Source organism: Pyrus communis, chromosome 1, assembly GCF_963583255.1.
Source record: "Pyrus communis chromosome 1, drPyrComm1.1, whole genome shotgun sequence".
In the NCBI taxonomy this organism is placed as follows: Eukaryota; Viridiplantae; Streptophyta; class Magnoliopsida; order Rosales; family Rosaceae; genus Pyrus; species Pyrus communis.
The window spans coordinates 13,802,758-13,822,158 of NC_084803.1; the positions used below are offsets into that span (position 1 = coordinate 13,802,758).

The 19,401-nt window shown below is 39.0% G+C and overlaps 3 protein-coding genes and 1 pseudogene across 3 annotated transcripts; 3 read left to right on the top strand and 1 right to left on the bottom strand.

Annotated features, from left to right (window-relative positions):
• LOC137716998 (mechanosensitive ion channel protein 10-like) lies at nucleotides 1-3,825 on the top strand. The gene is made up of 5 exons (XM_068456325.1): nucleotides 1-1,552; nucleotides 1,651-1,774; nucleotides 2,094-2,387; nucleotides 2,468-2,670; nucleotides 2,980-3,825. The coding sequence occupies exons 1-5, from the start codon at nucleotides 201-203 to the stop codon at nucleotides 3,251-3,253; spliced, it is 2,247 nt and encodes a 748-aa protein (XP_068312426.1). The 5' UTR covers nucleotides 1-200; the 3' UTR covers nucleotides 3,254-3,825.
• Nucleotides 3,826-6,180: 2,355 nt separating this feature from the next.
• LOC137707664 (mechanosensitive ion channel protein 10-like) lies at nucleotides 6,181-8,429 on the top strand (annotated as a pseudogene).
• A 1,356-nt stretch (nucleotides 8,430-9,785) lies between these two features.
• Nucleotides 9,786-10,377, top strand: LOC137716146 (uncharacterized). The gene has a single exon (XM_068455551.1). It carries the CDS (start codon nucleotides 9,883-9,885, stop codon nucleotides 10,252-10,254), a length of 372 nt encoding a protein of 123 aa, XP_068311652.1. The 5' UTR covers nucleotides 9,786-9,882; the 3' UTR covers nucleotides 10,255-10,377.
• A 316-nt stretch (nucleotides 10,378-10,693) lies between these two features.
• LOC137716136 (replication protein A 70 kDa DNA-binding subunit A-like) lies at nucleotides 10,694-13,448 on the bottom strand. The gene is made up of 2 exons (XM_068455539.1): nucleotides 13,049-13,448; nucleotides 10,694-12,377 (listed from the first exon to the last, which is right to left on the bottom strand). Exons 1-2 carry the CDS (start codon nucleotides 13,303-13,305, stop codon nucleotides 10,694-10,696), a joined length of 1,941 nt encoding a protein of 646 aa, XP_068311640.1. The 5' UTR covers nucleotides 13,306-13,448.
• Nucleotides 13,449-19,401: the final 5,953 nt, after the last annotated feature.

The window sequence follows — 19,401 nt, forward strand, 5'->3', positions numbered from 1 at the left end:
TCTCTCTCTCTCTCTATAAAACTCACATTGCACAGCACTGTGCTGCAAGTTTGCTTCGAGCTGTGTCTCTCTCCGGACAACATTGCAAAGATTCCCGAGAAAGTTCAAAACTTTCCCGGAAAATTCAAAGGGTATTTTCATATTTTTCTCACTGCCCAAATAAGTATCAAAGCTTGAATCAGTGGCGGAGAAAAGTGACAATGGAAGGTGGAAAAGGCGTGGGGGAGAAGAACGGAACAAACGATGTTGTTTTGCAGATTTTGGCCGGCGAAGAGCCCACAAGTTACAACAATGAAACCAGAGACTTGAATCTTCACCTGACGGAGCTTCAGAGCCTCAGAGTCTCCGGCTCTTCTTCGCCAGAAATCCCAAGGCTGAGTCGTACGCCGCCGCCGGGGAAGCCGCCGAAAATCCCAACCGAACCCAGTTCCCTGCAAGCTCCGTTTTCGCGGTCGGTCTTCTCGAAGCCCAAGTCGAGGTTCATGGAGCCGTTTCCCCAGTTGAAGTCAATTGCTAATTCCTCCAATGTGGAATCGCCAAGCTCCAAAATCGCAGGCACAAAACCGAGAGACGCTCTGAGGTCCGCCTCGATAACCCCACGAACACCGTTGGTCGACGGTGGCGAGGAGGACGATGATGAGGAGGTTTATAAGACTGCAAAGCTAAAGGTGTGTGCGAAGTCCGGTAAGAAGATAAAAAAGTTGGCATTGATTGAGTTGGTTGCATTTGTTTGCATTGTTTTGTTTTTGATTGCTGGCATAACTGTACCCACGTTGGAAAATAAGATGTATTTGGGGTTGGAATTGTGGAAATGGTGTGTCTTGGTGTTGGTTGTTTTGTGTGGTAGGTTGGTCACAGAATGGTTTATCAATGTTCTGGTTTTCGTGATTGAGTTGAACTTTTTGCTTAAGAAGAATGTTTTGTATTTTGTGTACGGGTTGAAGAGAAGTGTACAGATTTTTATTTGGTTGGGTTTGGTTCTTCTGGCTTGGGGTTTGTTGTTCGACAACGGAGGGAAGAGGTCAAGCAAAACCTCTAGGATCCTAGGTTATGTTACACGGGGTCTAGCTTCATGCCTAATTGGAGCGGCCATATGGCTGGTGAAGAATTTGTTTGTCAAAGTAGTAGCTTCTTCATTCCAATGCAATAGATTCTTTGATCGGATTCAAGAATCAATCTTTCATCAGTATGTTCTCCGCACCCTTTCCGGGCCTCCACTGATGGAAATGGCAGAAAGAATCGGGAGGGCCCCAAGTAGCGGTCGGTTGAGTTTCAAAATTTTGAAGGGAGGGAAAAAGGAGGGGAATGAAGGGGCCAAAGAGGAGGTGATTGATGTAGAAAAGCTCAAAAAGATGAACCAAGAGAAAATTTCTGCTTGGACCTTGAAAGGGTTGATTAATGTCGTAAGGAGTACGGGGTTATCTACCATCTCCGACTCACTTGAGAGTCTTGACGACGAGGAGAGTGAGCAGAAAGGTAAGGAGATTACTAGTGAGTGGGAAGCAAGGGCTGCGGCTTATGATATTTTCCTGAATGTCGCCAAGAGTAACAAGTAAGAATTTCATTTTTTATTTTTCAAAACGTTCATCCAAACCTTAGATGACTTCTTTATCTTTAATTTCTCACTATTTTTTAATGGTAATGGACTAGGTACATTGAGGAAGATGACCTCTTGCGCTTCATGAAAAAGGAGGAGGTCGACATTGTTTTACCTCTGTTTGAAGGGGCAGCAGAAACTGGCAAGATCAAGAGAAAAGCTTTGAAGAACTGGCTGGTAAATTCTAATTGGTTCTTTTTTTATCTTAAACTTTTTATTCTTTGATGCTATGCACCCATCTGCGCAAAAGTTGCAGGTTGAGTTTACATGACACTTCTGCACTGAGAAATCTACAATGTATAATGCTACCTCAAACTACACTCTGCATACTTCTCGTGATATCCCGCTGTCACACATAGTTATAAGTCTTCAAAACTACCGTTGATAGGATCTTAATTCTACATGTTGTAACTGTTGGATTTCAATTTTCAAGTCTTTTTCAGCCAGCAACGTTCGATTTAAAATGAAGGGCTCTTAAAATTATTATTATTTTCAGGTGAATGTTTACCTTGAGCGCAAATCACTGGCGCATTCCTTAAATGACACTAAAACAGCAATAGAGGAGCTGAATAAGCTTGCCTCAGGGTTTTTGCTTCTGGTGATCATTATCGTGTGGCTACTTGTGATGGGATTTTTCACGACAAACATGCTGGTCTTTATAGCATCTCAGTTTTTAACGCTGGCGTTTGTATTTGGTAATACTGCTAGAACTGTGTTTGAAGCGATCATATTCGTCTTTGTGATGCACCCTTTTGATGTAGGGGACCGTTGTGTCGTTGATGGAGTACAGGTAACTTCGAAATCCTCATTCTTCAAATAACTTTTTACTTCTACTAAAAGAACTTTACTTGACGTATTGAAACTTGACAGCTTATTGTTGAAGAGATGAACATATTGACAACGGTCTTCTTAAGATCTGACAACGAGAAAGTTTTCTATCCAAATTCAGTACTGGCTAGTAAACCCATCAGCAACTTCTATAGGAGCCCGGAGATGGGTGATTCTGTTGATTTTACCATTGACGTTTCTACGAAGGTTGAGACCATTGTGGCTCTAAAAGCCAGAATAAAAGAGTATGTTGACTTCAACTTGTTATACTGCTAGCTAGGATTCTCGATTGGATTCGTATAAAATTATTCTGTTTGGGTAATTCTGCTATCCTAGCATAACTTTTTATTCATCTGTCTTGTATCTTTTGGTGGATATATAGCTCCTTTTTTTCGTTTTGCTTCTCTTTTGGTACGGGAATTGTTTACTTGTGATTTTGCACTCCTGTTAAGATTTCTGGTTTCCTGTCATATGTTCTCTATACATGAACATCCACTGGCATAAGCGCGCCTCTGATCGCTAGAAATGAGTTGAAGAAAATTGAATATTTTCAGGTACTTGGACAGCAAGACTCAGCACTGGCGTCCTGCCCATAGCGTGGTGGTTAAGGATATTGAGGACGTTAACAAAATGAAAATGGCTCTTTACGTTACACATACCATAAACTTTCAGAACTATGGCGACAAGACCAGTCGGAGATCAGATTTGATCTTCGAGCTGAAGAAAATATTTGAAGATCTTGGTATAAAATATCATCTCCTGCCTCAAGAAGTTCATCTCCGCTATGTCGGATCATCCGCTGCAGAACTTCCACCCACATGGCGGTGATTGTTTCTGTGTATGCTCACTGTTCTAAAAACCCCCGCCTAGCGCCCGTTAGGCAGTTGGCCACTGCCCTGATTAATGCTTAGGTGTTTGAAAATTAAGAAAGGGCGCCTAGACTTACTGAGGCGCCCGCCTAAACCATCTAGGCACCCGCCTAGCCCGCTTAGACCCACCTAGACACTTGTCTAGGTTGCGACTCACTTAGACAGAAAATAGATAACTTTCATTTTATTTTTTATTTTTTCAATAAATTGGAAGAGACTTGTTGAATACTTAAAGGAACATTCATTTTATACTTGTTCCCTATGTTTTCATTATGTTCCAATAGCTCATATATATGTAATTCTATTTTGTAGTTTATGATGAAATCATATATATTTTAAGTATAAACAGACACTTATTTATACGAAATATAATAGATTTAATTAAATCTGCCTAGTTCGCCTAGGCGCATGACTAGACCTTGCCTAGCCACCTAGGCGCTAGGCCCCATCCTAATATCCGATTAGCGCTTAACGTCTTTTCAAACTTTGTGTATGCTGCAAATACGCATCTTCTGACTCATGTCATTAACTTGAAATTTTCGTCGCATTTGCTATGGGAAGGTGCGAATGAAGTTGCCACAAATCTCATCAGAACAAAAATAAAAATGTAGGAAACGTTGAGATACTGAGATTTATGATAGCTGGTGGAGACACGATGTCGTACTTTTAGAAATGTTTATACAATTTTTTAATGTATTTATGTTAATTGTAAAATTGACTAATTTCAATGCATGAACTCAGAGTTTTCTTCCTCTCTACCCTTTTCAATTCCTTTGATGAGAAGCAATATGTACATTGAGGGCCGAGTTTCAATATTAAAACATGAGATTAAAGTGATTAGTTGTTGCGTTTAGCTTATAACTGAGCATGATGTTAAAAGTATTGACCAAGTTGAAACAAGAGCTAAAGTGGTTTAGTGTTGGTGAATAAGTTGAGAGCGTGAGTGATTTATTATATCACCTTTTATTGGTGTCAGATTAAAAGCATGCCTAAGCTCTCGGATTTTGTAAAGCACACTCTAGCCCATTATAGGCTAGTAGCAAATGAAAATTGAACAACCTCAAAAATAATACAACTTATACTTTCTGGTCAATAATTTAGAGCCATTCCCCTGTATTCGGCTTCTGCTGACGACCTTGCCACCACATTCTGTTTCTTACTTCTCCAAGTAATCAGATTACCAGCTATGAACATAAAATATCCTGATGTAGGCCGTCTATCAGTAATATACTCAGCCCAATCAACATCAATATATCCTACGACCTCCATGTGTCCATGCTTTTTGTACTTAAGACCTTTTCCCATTGCTCCCTTTAAATAACTCAAGATCCGCATTACCCCTGACATTTGATCCTCACTTAGTGCATGCATAAATTGACTCACCACGCTTACTACATAAGCAATGTATGGCCTAGTGAGTGACAAATAAATCAATTTTCCCACTAACCTTTGATACCTCTCCTTATTTATTGGGACTTGATCTTGATAGATTGCAAGACGATGATTCTGCACAATTGGAGTATCCACTGATTTACATGCCAACCAACATGCCAGTTTCGGATAGCAAATCCAACATGTATTTTCGTTGTGACAAGTATATCTCTTCTCGAGACCTAGCAACTTCAATAACTAAAAAAATACTTCTAAGTTCCCCTAGATCTTTCATTTTAAACTCGGAGGCCAAGTACCTCTATAGCCGTTCAATTTCCTTCGTATCATCATCTATGACAATCATACCATCCACATATATAATGAGCAAAGTAACTTTACCATCATTGTGTTTGATGAATAAAGTATGATCCGAGTTCCCCTATCGGTAGCCGTACTTTTTCATGGCCTAAGTGAATCTCCCAAACCATGCTCTAGGTGACTGCTTGAGACCATGCAGTGCCTTTTGGAATCTACACACTTTCCCACTAGAGTTTGCAGCTTTGTATACTGGTGGAAAATGCATGGACCTCCTCTTTTAAATCCCCATGCAGAAATGCATTTTTTCCATTAAATTGTCATGGAGGTCAATCAAAACTAGCAGCAAAAGATAGCAAAACTCTAATGGTATTCATTTTTGCAACTGGAGCAAAGGTTTCTTGATAGTCAACACCAAAAGTTTGTGCATACCCTTTGACCACTAACCTAACTTTGTACCTATCAATTGTTTCGTCAGCCTTATGTTTGATAGTATACACCCATTTATATCCCGCTGACTTTTTTCCTTTGGGAAGAGTAACTACAATCCATGTATTATTCTTCTGTAATGCTTCCATCTCCATTTGCATTGCCTCTATCCATTTCGGATCTTTCAAGGTTTCTTCCATTCTTGTAGGTATTTTTTGACAGTGTCCATATGTTGAACAATTGCACAATATTTTAACAAGAGTCGATGAGTGGAGATATATTTTGCAATAGAGCTCTTTTGGAGAGTACATGTCTGACAATTTTCCTCAATTCTGTCTAGAAGGTAACACATAAAGTGATTACTAATTTATGGGTGAGTAATTACCTTAAAGATATCCGTTAAATCATTGACCGGTACTGAAGGAGTGTGAGGGGGATTGTCATTTGAGCCCATTTGGGCAGGCGGCAGGAGGGAGAAGCCCACGAGGGCTGTCAGCATCAGACGGTCTCAATTCAGCATGCCCACTGTCTTCCACATGCACAGGAGGCCCACTTTCCGATGTATCAATTTCTAACAAATGTGTTTTTGTTTTGTTTAAAGGAGATTCCTTAATATTTGGCGGGTGAGAACAAACACAACGGAAGTCTCTTCTTCTCTGAGACTTCTCTCTCCCACTGTCAGCCGGAGTCTGTCAATATTTTCCAGCGCCAAAACAACTCTACACATTCATAAAAAAAACGTCAGGATTTGTCTTCTGGATTGGTAAGAAGATGAAAAGGTTGGCATTAATTGAGTTGATTGCATTTGTTTACATTGTTGTGTTTTTTATTGCTTGTTTGACTGCTCCTAAGTTGAAAAAAAAAAGATGTATTGGGGGTTGGAATTGTGGAAATGGTCTATCTTGGTGGTGTTGGTTGTTTTGTGTGGTAGATTGGTCACAGAATGGTTTATCAATGTTCTGGTTTTCGTGATTGAGTTGAACTTTTTGCTTAAGAAGAATGTTTTGTATTTTGTTTACGGGTTGAAGAGAAGTGTACAGATTTTTATTTGGTTGGGTTTGGTTCTTCTGGCATGGAGTTTGTTGTTTGACCGCGGAGTGAAGAGGTCAAGAAAAGCCTGGATCCTAGGTTATTTTGCACAAGGTCTGGCTTCGGGCCTGATTGGAGCCGCCATATGGCTGGTGAAGAATTTGTCTGTCAAAGTAGTAGCTTCTTCATTCCAATGCAATAGATTCTTTGATCGCATTCAAGAATCGATATTTCACTGATGGAAATGGCAGAAAGAGTTGGGAGGATCCCAAGTAGCGGTCAGTTGAGTTTCAAACGTTTGAAGGGAGGGAAAAAGGAGGGGAAGGAAGGGGCCAAAGAGGAGGTGATTAATGTAGAAAAGCTCAAAAAGATGAACCAAAAGAAAATTTCTGCTTGGACCCTGAAAGGGTTGATTAATGTAGTAAGGAGATCCGGGTTATCTACCATCTCCAACACACTTGATAGTCTTGTGATGAGGAGAGTGAGCAGAAAGGTGAGGAGATTACTAGTGAGTGGAAGCAAAGGCTGTGGCTTATGATATTTTCCTGAATGTCACCAACCGTAGCAACAACTAAGAATTTCATTTTTTTATTTTTCGAAAAGTTTGATGACTTATTTGTCTTTAATTTCTCACTATTTTCATGGTTAAATGGACTAGGTACATTGAGGAAGATGACCTCTTGCGCTTCATGAAAAAGGCGGAGGTCGATATTGTTTTAACCCTGTTTGAAGGGGTAGCAGAAACTGGCAAGATCAAGAGAAAAGCTTTGAAGAACTGACTGGTAAATTCTAATTGTTTTGTTTTGTCTGAAATTTTTTATTCTTTCATTCTATGCACTTCTCACTGAGAAAGCTATAATGTATAAGCTACCACAAACTACACTTTGCATACTTCTTGTGATATGCCGCTGTCACACGTATAAGTCTTCAAAACTACCGTTGATAGGATCTTAATTCTACATGTTGTAACCGTTGGATTTCAATTTTCAAGTCTTTTTCAGCAACATTCGATTTAAAATGAAGGGCTCTTAACATTATTGTTGTTTTCAGGTGAATGTTTACCTTGAACGCAAATCGCTGGCACGTTCCTTAAATGACACTAAAACAGCAATAGAGAAGCTGAATAGGCTTGCCTCAGGGGTTTTGCTTCTGGTGATCATTGTCGTGTGGCTACTTCTAGTGGGATTTTTTACGACAAACATACTGGTTTTTATATCATCTCAGATTTTACTAGTGGTGTTTGTATTTGGTAATACTGCTAAAACCGTGTTTGAAGCGATCATATTCGTCTTTGTGAGGCACCCTTTTGATGTAGGGGACCGTTGTGTTGTTGAGGGAGTACGGGTAACTTGGAAATCCTCATTCTTCAATTAACTTTTTACTTCTACTAAAACAACTTTACTTGACATATTGAAACCTGACAGCTCATTGTTGAAGAGTATGTTGACTTCAACTTGTTCTACTTCTCAATTATTTATTGGATTCAAATTGCATCTATATATAGAGGCTCTCTCAGCTAACAAAACCAACTTATAAAGGCATGTTGCGTTGTCAGCGGAATTTAGCAAATTATTTGAACCTGGTGGCGCTATTGCTCACATTAGCATGACATGCAATATTAGAGTTTAGGATCCTTGGAACAGATAGAGTTTAAAAGCTGCTAGCTAGGATTCTCGATTGGATTCGTTGATAAAAATGTTCTGTTTGGGTGATTCTGGTATCCTAGTGTAACTATTTATTTATCTGTTTTGCATCTTATGGTGGTTATATAGCTTCTTGTTTTCGTTTTGCTTCTCTTTTGATACGGGAACTGTTTGCCTGTGATTTTGCATTGCTGTTACATGAACATCCACTGGCATAAGCGCACCTCTGATCGATAGAAATGAGTTGTTGAAGAGAATTGAATATTTCAGGTACTTGGACAGCAAGACAGCACTGGCGTCCTGGCCATATCGTGGTGGTTAAGGATATTGAGGACTCGAACAAAATGAAAATGGCTCTTTATGTTACACATACCATGAACTTTCAAAACTATGGTGACAAGAATCCGATTCGGTCTTAGAGCTGAAGAAAATGTTCAAAGATCTTGGTATAAAATATCACCTGCTGCCTCAAGAAGTTCATCTCCGCTATGTCAGATCATCCCCTGCAGAACTTCCACCCACGTGGCGGTGATTGTTTCTGTGTAAGCTGCAAGTACACATCTTATGGCTCATGGCATTAACTTGAAATTTTCATCGCATTTGATGGCGGGAGGTGTAAATGAAGTAGCCACAAATCTCATCAGAACAAAAATAAAAATGTAGGATGTGTTAGAATTCATCTCGGGGAAGTTTTCGATTGTTCGATTGAACTGCACTTGGTATGGATGAGTTCGATGAAGAATGCTCAGTGGAAGAAGCCTCCACGCTGAGAGATACTGAGATTTGAGAGAGCTGGTGGAAACACGATGTTGTACTTTTAGAAATGTTTATACAAATTTTAAACGTATTTATGTTAATTGTAAAAATTGATTTATGCATAAACTCAGAGTTTTCTTCCTCTCTACCCTTTTCAATTCCTTCGATTACAAGTAATATGTACATTGAGGACTGAGTTAAAACATGAGATTAATGTGAATGGTTGTTACGTTTAGCTTGTAATCAGCGTGATGTTAAAATATTGACCAAATTAAAGCATGAGATTAAAGTGATTTATTATCACCTTTTATTGGTGTCAAATTAAAAGCACGTCTGAGCTCTCGGATTTTGTTGACCCCATTCCACCTTTAATAGGCTAGTAGCAAATAAAAAATTATCAACCTTAAGACTAATACAGGTTATATCAAACGGACATGATTTAGTGGCCTTTTGTCCGATCAATGTTTTAGTGCTTTTTAATTACCTATTTAGAGGGATACTGACGAGGGGCTGGACGAGATGATTCAAACAGCAAAATTAGGTTAGTTGCGGAGAATGGTGTTTTCTAAATTTTTGGTGTTCGATTTGAGTGCACGATACTTTTTCAAAATGAGAACAACGAGACAGTGCAACTCACAGCTTCATCGTGACATAAGACGGACTTTAGCATTTTAACAACGTTTGAAGGATTAAAAACAGCTAAACAGAGAATAAGCTATATATAAATCACGATTAAGTATCCTTTTGCAGTCACTAATATAGTGGTAGGTTTGATACCATTAGACTATTCGAATGAGAAGGGTGGTTCAAATTTCAGAACCAACCCAAATCCCCAATAGGATAAGATAACCTTATCCACCAATCCCAATTGGGAACCTGCCACGTCGGACAAAGATAAATGGCAATCTTCCCACCCCTCATTAATCAGCTCCTTCCTCTACCTCTATCACTCTATCTACCAAGAAGCAGCTCAATCTGACACAAAAATTTCACGAAGAAAAAAACGGCTGCTTTTAGAGAGAGAAAACCAAGCTAGAGAGAGAAAATGGCATCAACCACAGCAGTTACAATGGCCATGCCATTGACCAATGCAACCCAAAAGAGGATCCAGTCCTCCGCTGGGTGCTTCTTCAAGCCACTGCCACTAAGGCCTTCAAAGGCACTGGCACCCGCGGCGTCAAAATCGAGCGGGAGGCTCCTAGTCAGGGCTTCGTTGAAGGAGAAGGCGGTGACTGGAATCACGGCGGCCGCGCTCACCGCCTCAATGGTGATCCCGGAGGTGGCCGAAGCGGCCTCGGGAGTTTCTCCTTCTCTGAAGAACTTCTTGCTCAGTATTGCGGCCGGTGGCGTTGTAGCTGTTGTGATCATCGGTGCTGTAGTTGGTGTGTCCAATTTCGACCCTGTTAAGAGAGGCTGAGGATATTGATGATTTTTCTATCTTATTGTATCTGTTATGTAATGTTTATGTCTGTTTTCCATGTGTGTAATATGTGACTCTTATTCGACTCGTAATTTGGCTGAAAAACTGTGAATTCTGATATCTCGTCTTTCGTTTTTCGACTTTTGTGCAACAATTCGAAACACAATGCAATCACAGAAGAAGGAAATCATAGAGGGCAACGGAAAACGAACAAAGAACGAAAACACCATGAACTCAATGCAGAAATTTATATTGTCCCCGGGGAATACACCTACGTTTTACAGTGCCTACTATATAAATGCTAATCTGCTTCACAGTCGCTAGATAATAATCTCAATTTCTGTGTAAACTTGCCGAATAGAAATGTAACCACTCCAAACATTGCAATCAGTGGCAACTGAGCTACATCCGTTAAAATTTAACTCGATCGTGTACATTACCTAGAATATTTCGAAATCATATCAAGCATGTATCTGCTGTCTGAAGAATAGTTCACCTTATCCGCCTTCACTATGGTGATCTTCACCCTCTGCTCATCGCCATACGTCTCCTCTTTGATTTTAAGCTTGAACAGAAACTGGTTAAAGATACTGCTCCGGACTATGTCTCCAAATCTTGAATCATCCTGCTCTTCGTACTTCAACAAGTACAGCTCCTTTGCTGAGCAACCCAAGATCTCTTCCCCAGTTTCCTGAAAAGCCGTCGCCCAAGTCAATCCTGTATGGTCTTGAATTTGGGCCTGAAGAAGATACCGATAATCACACTCCTCGAATTCTTGATTGCACCTGTCACACTGCCATCCTCTGTTTCCTGACCTCGACACCTTTTTATTGCACTGCCTATCTCCAATCATCAAGGGACAGGCTGTGTAACAGAAAGAATCTGTCTTAATGAAAGATATTGTCGCCATCACAGTGACCCAGTCTGGCTTATCTGATCTTCCAAGACCTTCATCCTTAATCTGAGAAATGGTTTTGCGTATCTCATTCTTAGTTCCTCCTGGAACAAAGTCTTTAGAAATGGAGACAGAAGCAGTATCCTTGCCCCCTCGGTCAAACCAGTCTCTCAAGGTAAGAGCATCAGAAATTTCTGGGTTTATAAATAGTTGTGTAGAATGAATTGTTCCAACGGACTTCCCACTGAAATCATTAATCTTCCCAGCTTTAACAGCTAAAACTGGGGAAAACCCAGAAGCCAACATCTCTTCAAGCTTTTGACCTTCCCTGTTGCAGACATCCCCCCAAAGGGTTAGCTCAACGCTCTTGCCCGACCAATCCTTTAGATTCAGAATTCTTCTCTGAGTTTCCATACCATTCTTCCTCATGATAGGAACAGAAGGATTGACAGATATCACAATACCAATAACATCAACAATAGAATTACTTTCAGCATTTTCAATTTCACTAATCGGCCTGAAGTCGAAGTTTTGCGTTGGTATGGAACCATCTTCATCAGGGCAGAGGTCCACAGTTGAACTTGCATCCAAAGTTATCTCCCAGTCATTCTTCAGATGGTTGAAATTCTTCTGTGCAGGTTTCAAGCTTCCCTTTGAAATCAAGTAAACTCTGCCAACCTCAATAATATCATAGAAGCGGTCAAGAACAGCATTGAAGCAGGTAACTCTTATTTCCCCTCCTTCAGAGTCAAGCAGGTCGAAAGAGAAAACTTTACCGTCGCCTTTAGCATTATTATACCGACGGGGGTCCCCTTTTGCTGTGACCCTTGCCTTGATAGCCCATCTTCCCTGATAAGGATTCAGAGCGTTAATGGGAATGATCCGTGCTGGTGCCTCATTCTTCATGATTGGACCACGATTTTTGTAATGTGGAGGTGGTTGGTAAGGAGGTTGAACAGTAGTTCGAATATTTGGCGCATTGTGTGCAGAGCTTTCAGGATGAAGACGAGGTCTGACATTCGGCCTCTCGGAATGAAAAGTAGGTCTGATATTCTGCCCATTGTGAATAGGATTTTGCAAAGTCATATGATTACTGGCTGACTGCTGAAAACTGCCATTAGGCAATGCATTTGGAGCATCTGAATTAGGTGCACCATATGGTTTTGGATTCCCAATAATGTCACAGTTCAGTATGATAGTTTCCATGTTCAGCACAACAATAACCCTGTACAAAGAGTACAATGTCAAAACTTGCTGCAAACTTCAAAACAGGAAACCGTAAAAAATAATGAAACGGAGATGTAGAAGTTCTTGTATCAAAATGTGCCGACTCTATACATTCATTTTGCAACTTACGTCGATTTTAAGCTCCAGTTAGATAATTTTAAGTTCTCTTTTATCCAATACAAATGAACCTCATTTCTCGAGTTGGATGAACATCAAGCACGGAGTTCCACATAACAGCTAACTAGCACAAATCCGCACAAACAAAATAAACTACTCAATTATCAGATACAAGCCACAAACTGCCAGTCCAACAAAACCAGGACATTTCATTACACACAATTTATGTGAGCTCATAAATTGATTTAATCAAATTTCGAAAACTAGATTTCCCGAAACGAAAATCGCATCTGATCATAGCTCAATCAGCCACAGTATAATCAGCTCAGATGCAGACTCTATAGCATTCAGTTGATTCCAAAATCTCAATTCAACTACTTGAATCAGCATCGTAATGTTATCACTATCACATTCTAATCACAAGCAAAATCTCATTTAACAATCAAAATTAATGTAAATTAATCAAAAATTGAAAATGATATATATATATATAAAGAGAGAGAGAGAGAGGGAGAGGGAGAGAGAGAGAGAGAGAGAGAGAGAGAGACTGACTGGCGGTTCTGGAGGACGGTGCAAATGTACTCGGTGAGCTGGACGACGGAACCTATCTGGACACGGTTGGTCTTGATTCGGTCGTTGAGCTGCGAAGAGATCATGGCATGCTGAGACGAAACGCCGTCGGAGACCATGAATCGGTACCTCTCCTGCGTGCCGATGAGCTTAATATCGACCACCTGCAACAACGGCTTCAAATTCAAGTCGCCGCCTATCACCGCCGCGATGGCGTTCGGCGTCAGGTTCACGGGCATTTTCAGAAACCCTAGGGATAGGCGTGTGTCTTTCGGGAAGGAGGACGACGGCGAGGGAAGGGTAGATTGGAAATTTGACGAGAGATTGACGACGGAGTGAGAGGCGGTTGTGGAATTGGCGGGGCGTTTGGAGGAAATAACCGAGTGAGAGAGGGATTTTGATTTTTCGAATCGGGTATTTAGGGGTTTATATAGATAGGCGCTTTGGGTATGTGAAATTACAGTTTTGTCACCACCCTTCCAATTTTTCGTCTTCATACCTACGTTTGGGATATTGAAGAACTTTTTACACAAGAAGGCGCATTTGGAAATTGGAATGTTATGTGATTGCTTTAAACAAATCTAAACTGCGAGAAAATGATTTGAATTCATATATATATATATATATATATATATATACACGTTTGGGATATTGAAGAACATTTTACACAAGAAGGCGCATTTGGAAATTGGAATGTTGTGTGATTGCTCTAAACAAATCTAAACTGCGAGAAAATGATTTGAATTCATATATATATATATATATATATATATATATATATATATAGGTCAAATAGGATAAATGATTCATGTGGTCATAAGGTATTCGGAAGATAACCTCTGTGGATTCAAACTCATGGGATGTACTCTGTTAGCAAATTTATGGGGTGTATTAAATTGGAATTTTGAGGGATTTTAATTCTTTTAATGAATCCAAGGGTATTCAATATGGATTTTAAGTGATTCTTTGAACTTCAATGTGTATTTAATTAAGATTTTAAGATAATTTATTAAAATATTTAAAAATCTGGATGTATTCAATTAGAACTTTAAAGTAGTTTATAACATTTCAGGTGTATTCAATTAGAATTAGCATTTAAAGAATTTGGAAAAATTGAGAAATTAGAGGGAATTGGAGAGATTTTGTAGTCTATTTTAAGCATTCACAAATCTCACATCTTCCCATCAGATTTCAATGGAATTGAATCAAAATTTTATATGGAATCTCTACAAATCAGTGAAACTTCATAAAAATCTATGAATTTATAAATCCATTAAAATCTTTCAAATTTTCTATTGAATACACCCTCCTTAATCCAAAAGTGATTTTTCAGTTAACTATCTATTAGTATAGGAGTAAAATTGTACTTTGACATGTGCATTCTTATTCGACACAGCTGTCGCATTCATCAGCCTTAGACCTGGTTTGGTACTGAGGTGATTCTGAAAAAAACTGCTATCAAAAAAAGCTGGGAGCTGTTTTCGTGTTTGGTAAACACTCAGCTTCAGCTTTTTTTCACAGTTTTGGATGAAAAAAAAGCCAAAAACAAGAAGCTGCAAAACCTAGCTTTGAAAAACCGGCTTTTTTTCACATCTGTTTTAGATAAAAGTTTACCAAACACTCTAATACTGCTTTTTTTTTCCAAAAGCACTTTTACAAAAAAGTTTACCAAACACTCTGCTGCTTTATTTCATAGCTGCTTATTCTCACAGCACAGCAGAAACAGTTTTTTTTCAAAGCACAGCAATACCAAATCAGCCCTTAGACTGTGACCCACCCAAAAAACCTACCTCTCCTCCTCGCTCCCTCCCTCCTCTCAAAGGAATTTCCCGGCATCGATTTCTTCGCAGCGCCCCAATCATCAACCTCATCCGCTAGGTTCATCTCGATTCGATTCCTTCCCAAACCCACCCACCTTCCTTCCTCTGACCCCACTTCGAATCCGTTGACTCGTCACCATTGGAATACCTGCTGTTTCCCTGACCGCCCCAATAAGTCTTGAACCCGCCGCCGAGCCGATTCGAACAAGCTCCTCGGCGGTTCGTTCAAGTCAATCAATATTCAAGGAGCACCTTCAAAGCTTCCCCGACAAGCTCTGTGTTGCTTTGGCGCCCCTAAAACGCTTTTTAAAATACCAATTCCCTCCACCTTCCCCATCATCTCTGCTCTTTCTCCTTCTGCGTCTTCGCGTCAGTACACATCGTCGTCTTTGTCGTCGCAGAGCTACAATCAGCAGGGCAATGGAGCAGCAGAGCAATCAAAAGACTGCCCAACAACAAGGCGAACTCGAAGAAATCCGGCCGAATTTCTGTGAATTGTTTAGATTCTTTGTTCCCTTCGAAATTTAAGAAATGGGTTTTCATTTTCTATGAAATTAGGTTCGAATTTCTGTGAATTGTTGTTAAAGATATATTTCATATGGGTTTTGCGATTTACTGTAAATTATTGTTGGGTTTTGTTCTTTACCCACTATGAGAAAACCTATCCAGCAACAGACCTGGTTTTGGCTACCAATTTCATATGGGTTTGGTCATTTTGGTTATTTACAGATTGGTTGTTCCTAGCTTGGAAGAAATTGAGAATCTGGATTACGTACTTTCACTTTGTAATGATAAATTTTGATCAAAGCAGCAATCATTTTTAGTTGCTGATTTTAATGTTTTTGGATTCAAGGTGTCTGGCATAGCTTCCATTGATGTAAAGAAACTTAAAGATGCGGGTCTTTGCACGGTCGAAGCCGTTGCTTACTCTCCCAGGAAGGATCTTCTGCAAATCAAAGGAATCAGTGAAGCTAAAGTTGATAAGATCATTGAAGCGGGTTTGTCATTCGTTTTTATTTACTTTATTCATTATCCATACTTCTCGGACATGTCGTTGTGAAAGTACAAATTACAGACCTTGTTCTTATACATTGGACAGTAGAAAGACGAGGAAGAAGAAGGTGTACAAAAGTACAATTTTACTTATGTATTAACAGACAGATAACAGAAAAATCATTTTTGAACTAAATTTGCTAACGGAGTACACCACAAGAGTTTAAATCCGAGTTTTTCTACTACATGAGCTATCTTCCGAATACCTTATAATCATAGGGATTATTTATCCAATTTGGCCATATATATATGGAAGCACATTCGTTTTAGTTAAAGTGACTATTTATACTGTTCACATTTGAAATGTATTGATTAGAGTGATTCATGTTTACTTATTTGAAATTATATCAATTGTAAATTTTATCTAGTTCAAATGTGAGATAAACGAACTACCCATTTGATAATATTAAGAGCGCTTTTATTAATCCATAATCAAATTTAGAGGAATTGAATTAAGGAGAAATTGAATTGAAGAGGAATTGGAATGAGGTAGAAGCAGAATCAGATTCACGTAGAAGTTGTTTACTAAAATTGTCTGGAATCGAAGAGGAATGATGTTGATTCCATATAAGTTATTTACTAATTCACTGGAATCGAAATTAAAACTAGCTTGATTACTAAATTACCCTTATATAAATAAATTATATTTATACTAATTAATCAAACTAATTTATTGTTCAAAAAAAAAAAATTAATCAAACTAATTTTATATACCAAAATTTATCTATATAAAAATAATTAAAGAGTATTTAACTTATTTCCATTTGCTTCTTCCCCACCACAAAAAACCCATTGTTTGTCTTCCCCGCACCACCCCTCTCATCCTTTTCCCAGCCGCAACAGCCCTCCCCAATCCCCGCCTTTCCTTGCCCTCCACCCCACTTACCCCCATAGCCACCACCCATAGATCGGCAAGTCATGGTCCAGTGCGGAGCGGTCTCGTCGGCAAATCATGGTCTAGCGCGGATCGATTACAAAGCTAGTTCGAAATGATTGGAGATTATGTTAGGCAAAATGGACGAATTGAGGCCTTATAACTTCTTGTTGAGGTTGGATTTAGTGAAAGGATTGTGAAAGACAACAGAGAGATGCTTCATAAGGCTGCTGGAGAGGATGGCGGAGGACAACCATAAGATGGAAGGGTATTTTGGAAAGAAATATTTGATTCCGGATGAAGGCTTCTCCCTAGAATCCAAATACTAGCTCCATCTCGATAATTCAATTCCAGGTAATTCCGGAATTCAGTTCCGGATTTTAGGTGGACCCCACGCTTTTTTTTATTCCCTATGTGTTAGTAAACGTCGGAATCCTTCCAAAGGAGTGCAATTTTGTTCCCCCTACTCCTCTCCCGTTTTGTAAACACACCGTAAGAGATGGAATGACTTCTTTACCTTGCGCCCATTACTAATAAGTAAAATGTGCAATTAGTGCCTCTTTAGGGGCTAATTACAAAGAAATCATTGTTGTTCGCAAGTGCTTTTATCTAAAAGGGCTTTTATATATGCATGTAAAAAAATTTCCTAAGCGTCCAAGTAATCGCTAAAAAAACATGTTTCTTCAACAAGTGCTTTTCTGGTATTTTCTAAAAAAATTGTCTCACTTTCGACGGTGTAAAATGCATTTTCAGTCATTTTTTATAGCAATCTCGAACAAGTCTTTAATTTTTTTTATTTTAATACATGATCTATTTTACACCAAAGAGTGGAAGAATAAATTGATTGTAAACTCGTCATTCCAAAATTCAAACATAAAACCTCTCACTTACATAAGTCACTTAGTACTACAGTCTAATGGTATTCCTCTTCTCTAGTAAGTGAGAGGTCTTTGTTTCGATTCGATTCTCGTTAATGGCGAATTTGAACCACATTATTGCTAGCCAATTGTGAGGCTAAACCTATAGAAACTCAAGGCTTTCTCTGAAAACTTTTGTTAGACACTAAGAAAAGTATCATTCTCATTAATTCAACAAATGAAGAATGCAACCACTAATATATAGTCTTTGACTATTTACACTATAACTAACCAAAATAGAATACATTACAACAAACTAATAACTGCCTTTGTTATGACATGTCATCTTCATCTTTACACTCCCTTAAGTCGAACTTGGAAGAAGGGAGAGTTCTAAGTGAGAACTTGGATTATTGAAACTGAAACCTGTTTTTGGACAATGACTTTGTATGAATGTCAGCAATCTGATCTTGGCTACACACATATTGAACCTTGATTAAATTGGCAAGAACCAATTCCCAGATATAGTGATAATCAATTTCAACATGTTTAGTGTGAGCATGAAAAATAGGATTAGAAGCAAGAGATATGGCTGAAATGTTATCACACCAGAGAGTGGGTTTTGCAGACGTAGGAAAACCAAAATATCTCAGTACTTTGCATATCCAAGTAATTTCTGCAGCAGTTTGAGCCAAAGACCTATATTTTGTCTCAATGGATGAACGAGCCACTGTTGTTTGTTTCTTTGCACACCAGCTAATCAAGTTAGAACCCAAAAATACACAAAAAATATTAGTAGATCTTCGATCAAATGTGCAGCCAGCCTAATCTGTATTTGAGTAGGCAGAAAGATTGAAAGGACCTTGTTTAAACACAAGATCATGAGATATAGTACCCATTAGAAATCTTAAAATTCATTTTGCTGCTTGCATATGAGTAACTGTGGGTGCATGCATAAACTGACACACCTGATTTACAGCAAATGAAATATCAGGTTTAGTCCAGGTAAGGTATTGGAGGCCACCAACTATAGAGTTATATTTAGAGGGATTAGATAACATTTCACCATTGTGATCTAATTTTGTAGAACTGCGAAGTGTACAACAGGGTTTAGCTCCAGTCATATTGGTCTTTTGCAAAAGATCAAGTAAATACTTGCCTTGGTGTAATAAAAGACTATCTTTGGTTCTGTGAACTTCCAAACCCAAAAAATAGTGCAAGGGTCTTAAGTCTTTAACTGGAAATAGGGTACTCAACTGTTGAATGAAGTGTTGGCAGAGTGAAGCATTGGGACCACCGATGAGTATATCATCCACATAAACCAGTACAATGACCAAGGATGGAACTTTAAGAACAAACAAAGAAGCATCTGAAGATGATTGAGTAAAGCCAAGAGATTTAAGAGCCTGAAACAACTTATCAAACCAGGCCCTAAGGGCTTGTTTAAGACCATATAAAGATTTATTGAGCTTACACACATGATTGGGAAGAGATGGATCTTAAAACCCAGAAGGTTGTACTATGAACACTTCTTCTTTCAAATCCCCATAAAGAAAAGCATTGCTAATGTCTAGCTGATTAAGAAACCAGTTGAACTGAACAGCAAAAGTTAACAAGATTTTGATGGTGACAAGTTTAGCTACAGAGCTGAAAGTCTCTTGATAATCCAAACCTTCTTTTTGATGAAAGCATTTGGCAACAAGTCTGGCTTTGTATCTTTCAATCGAACCA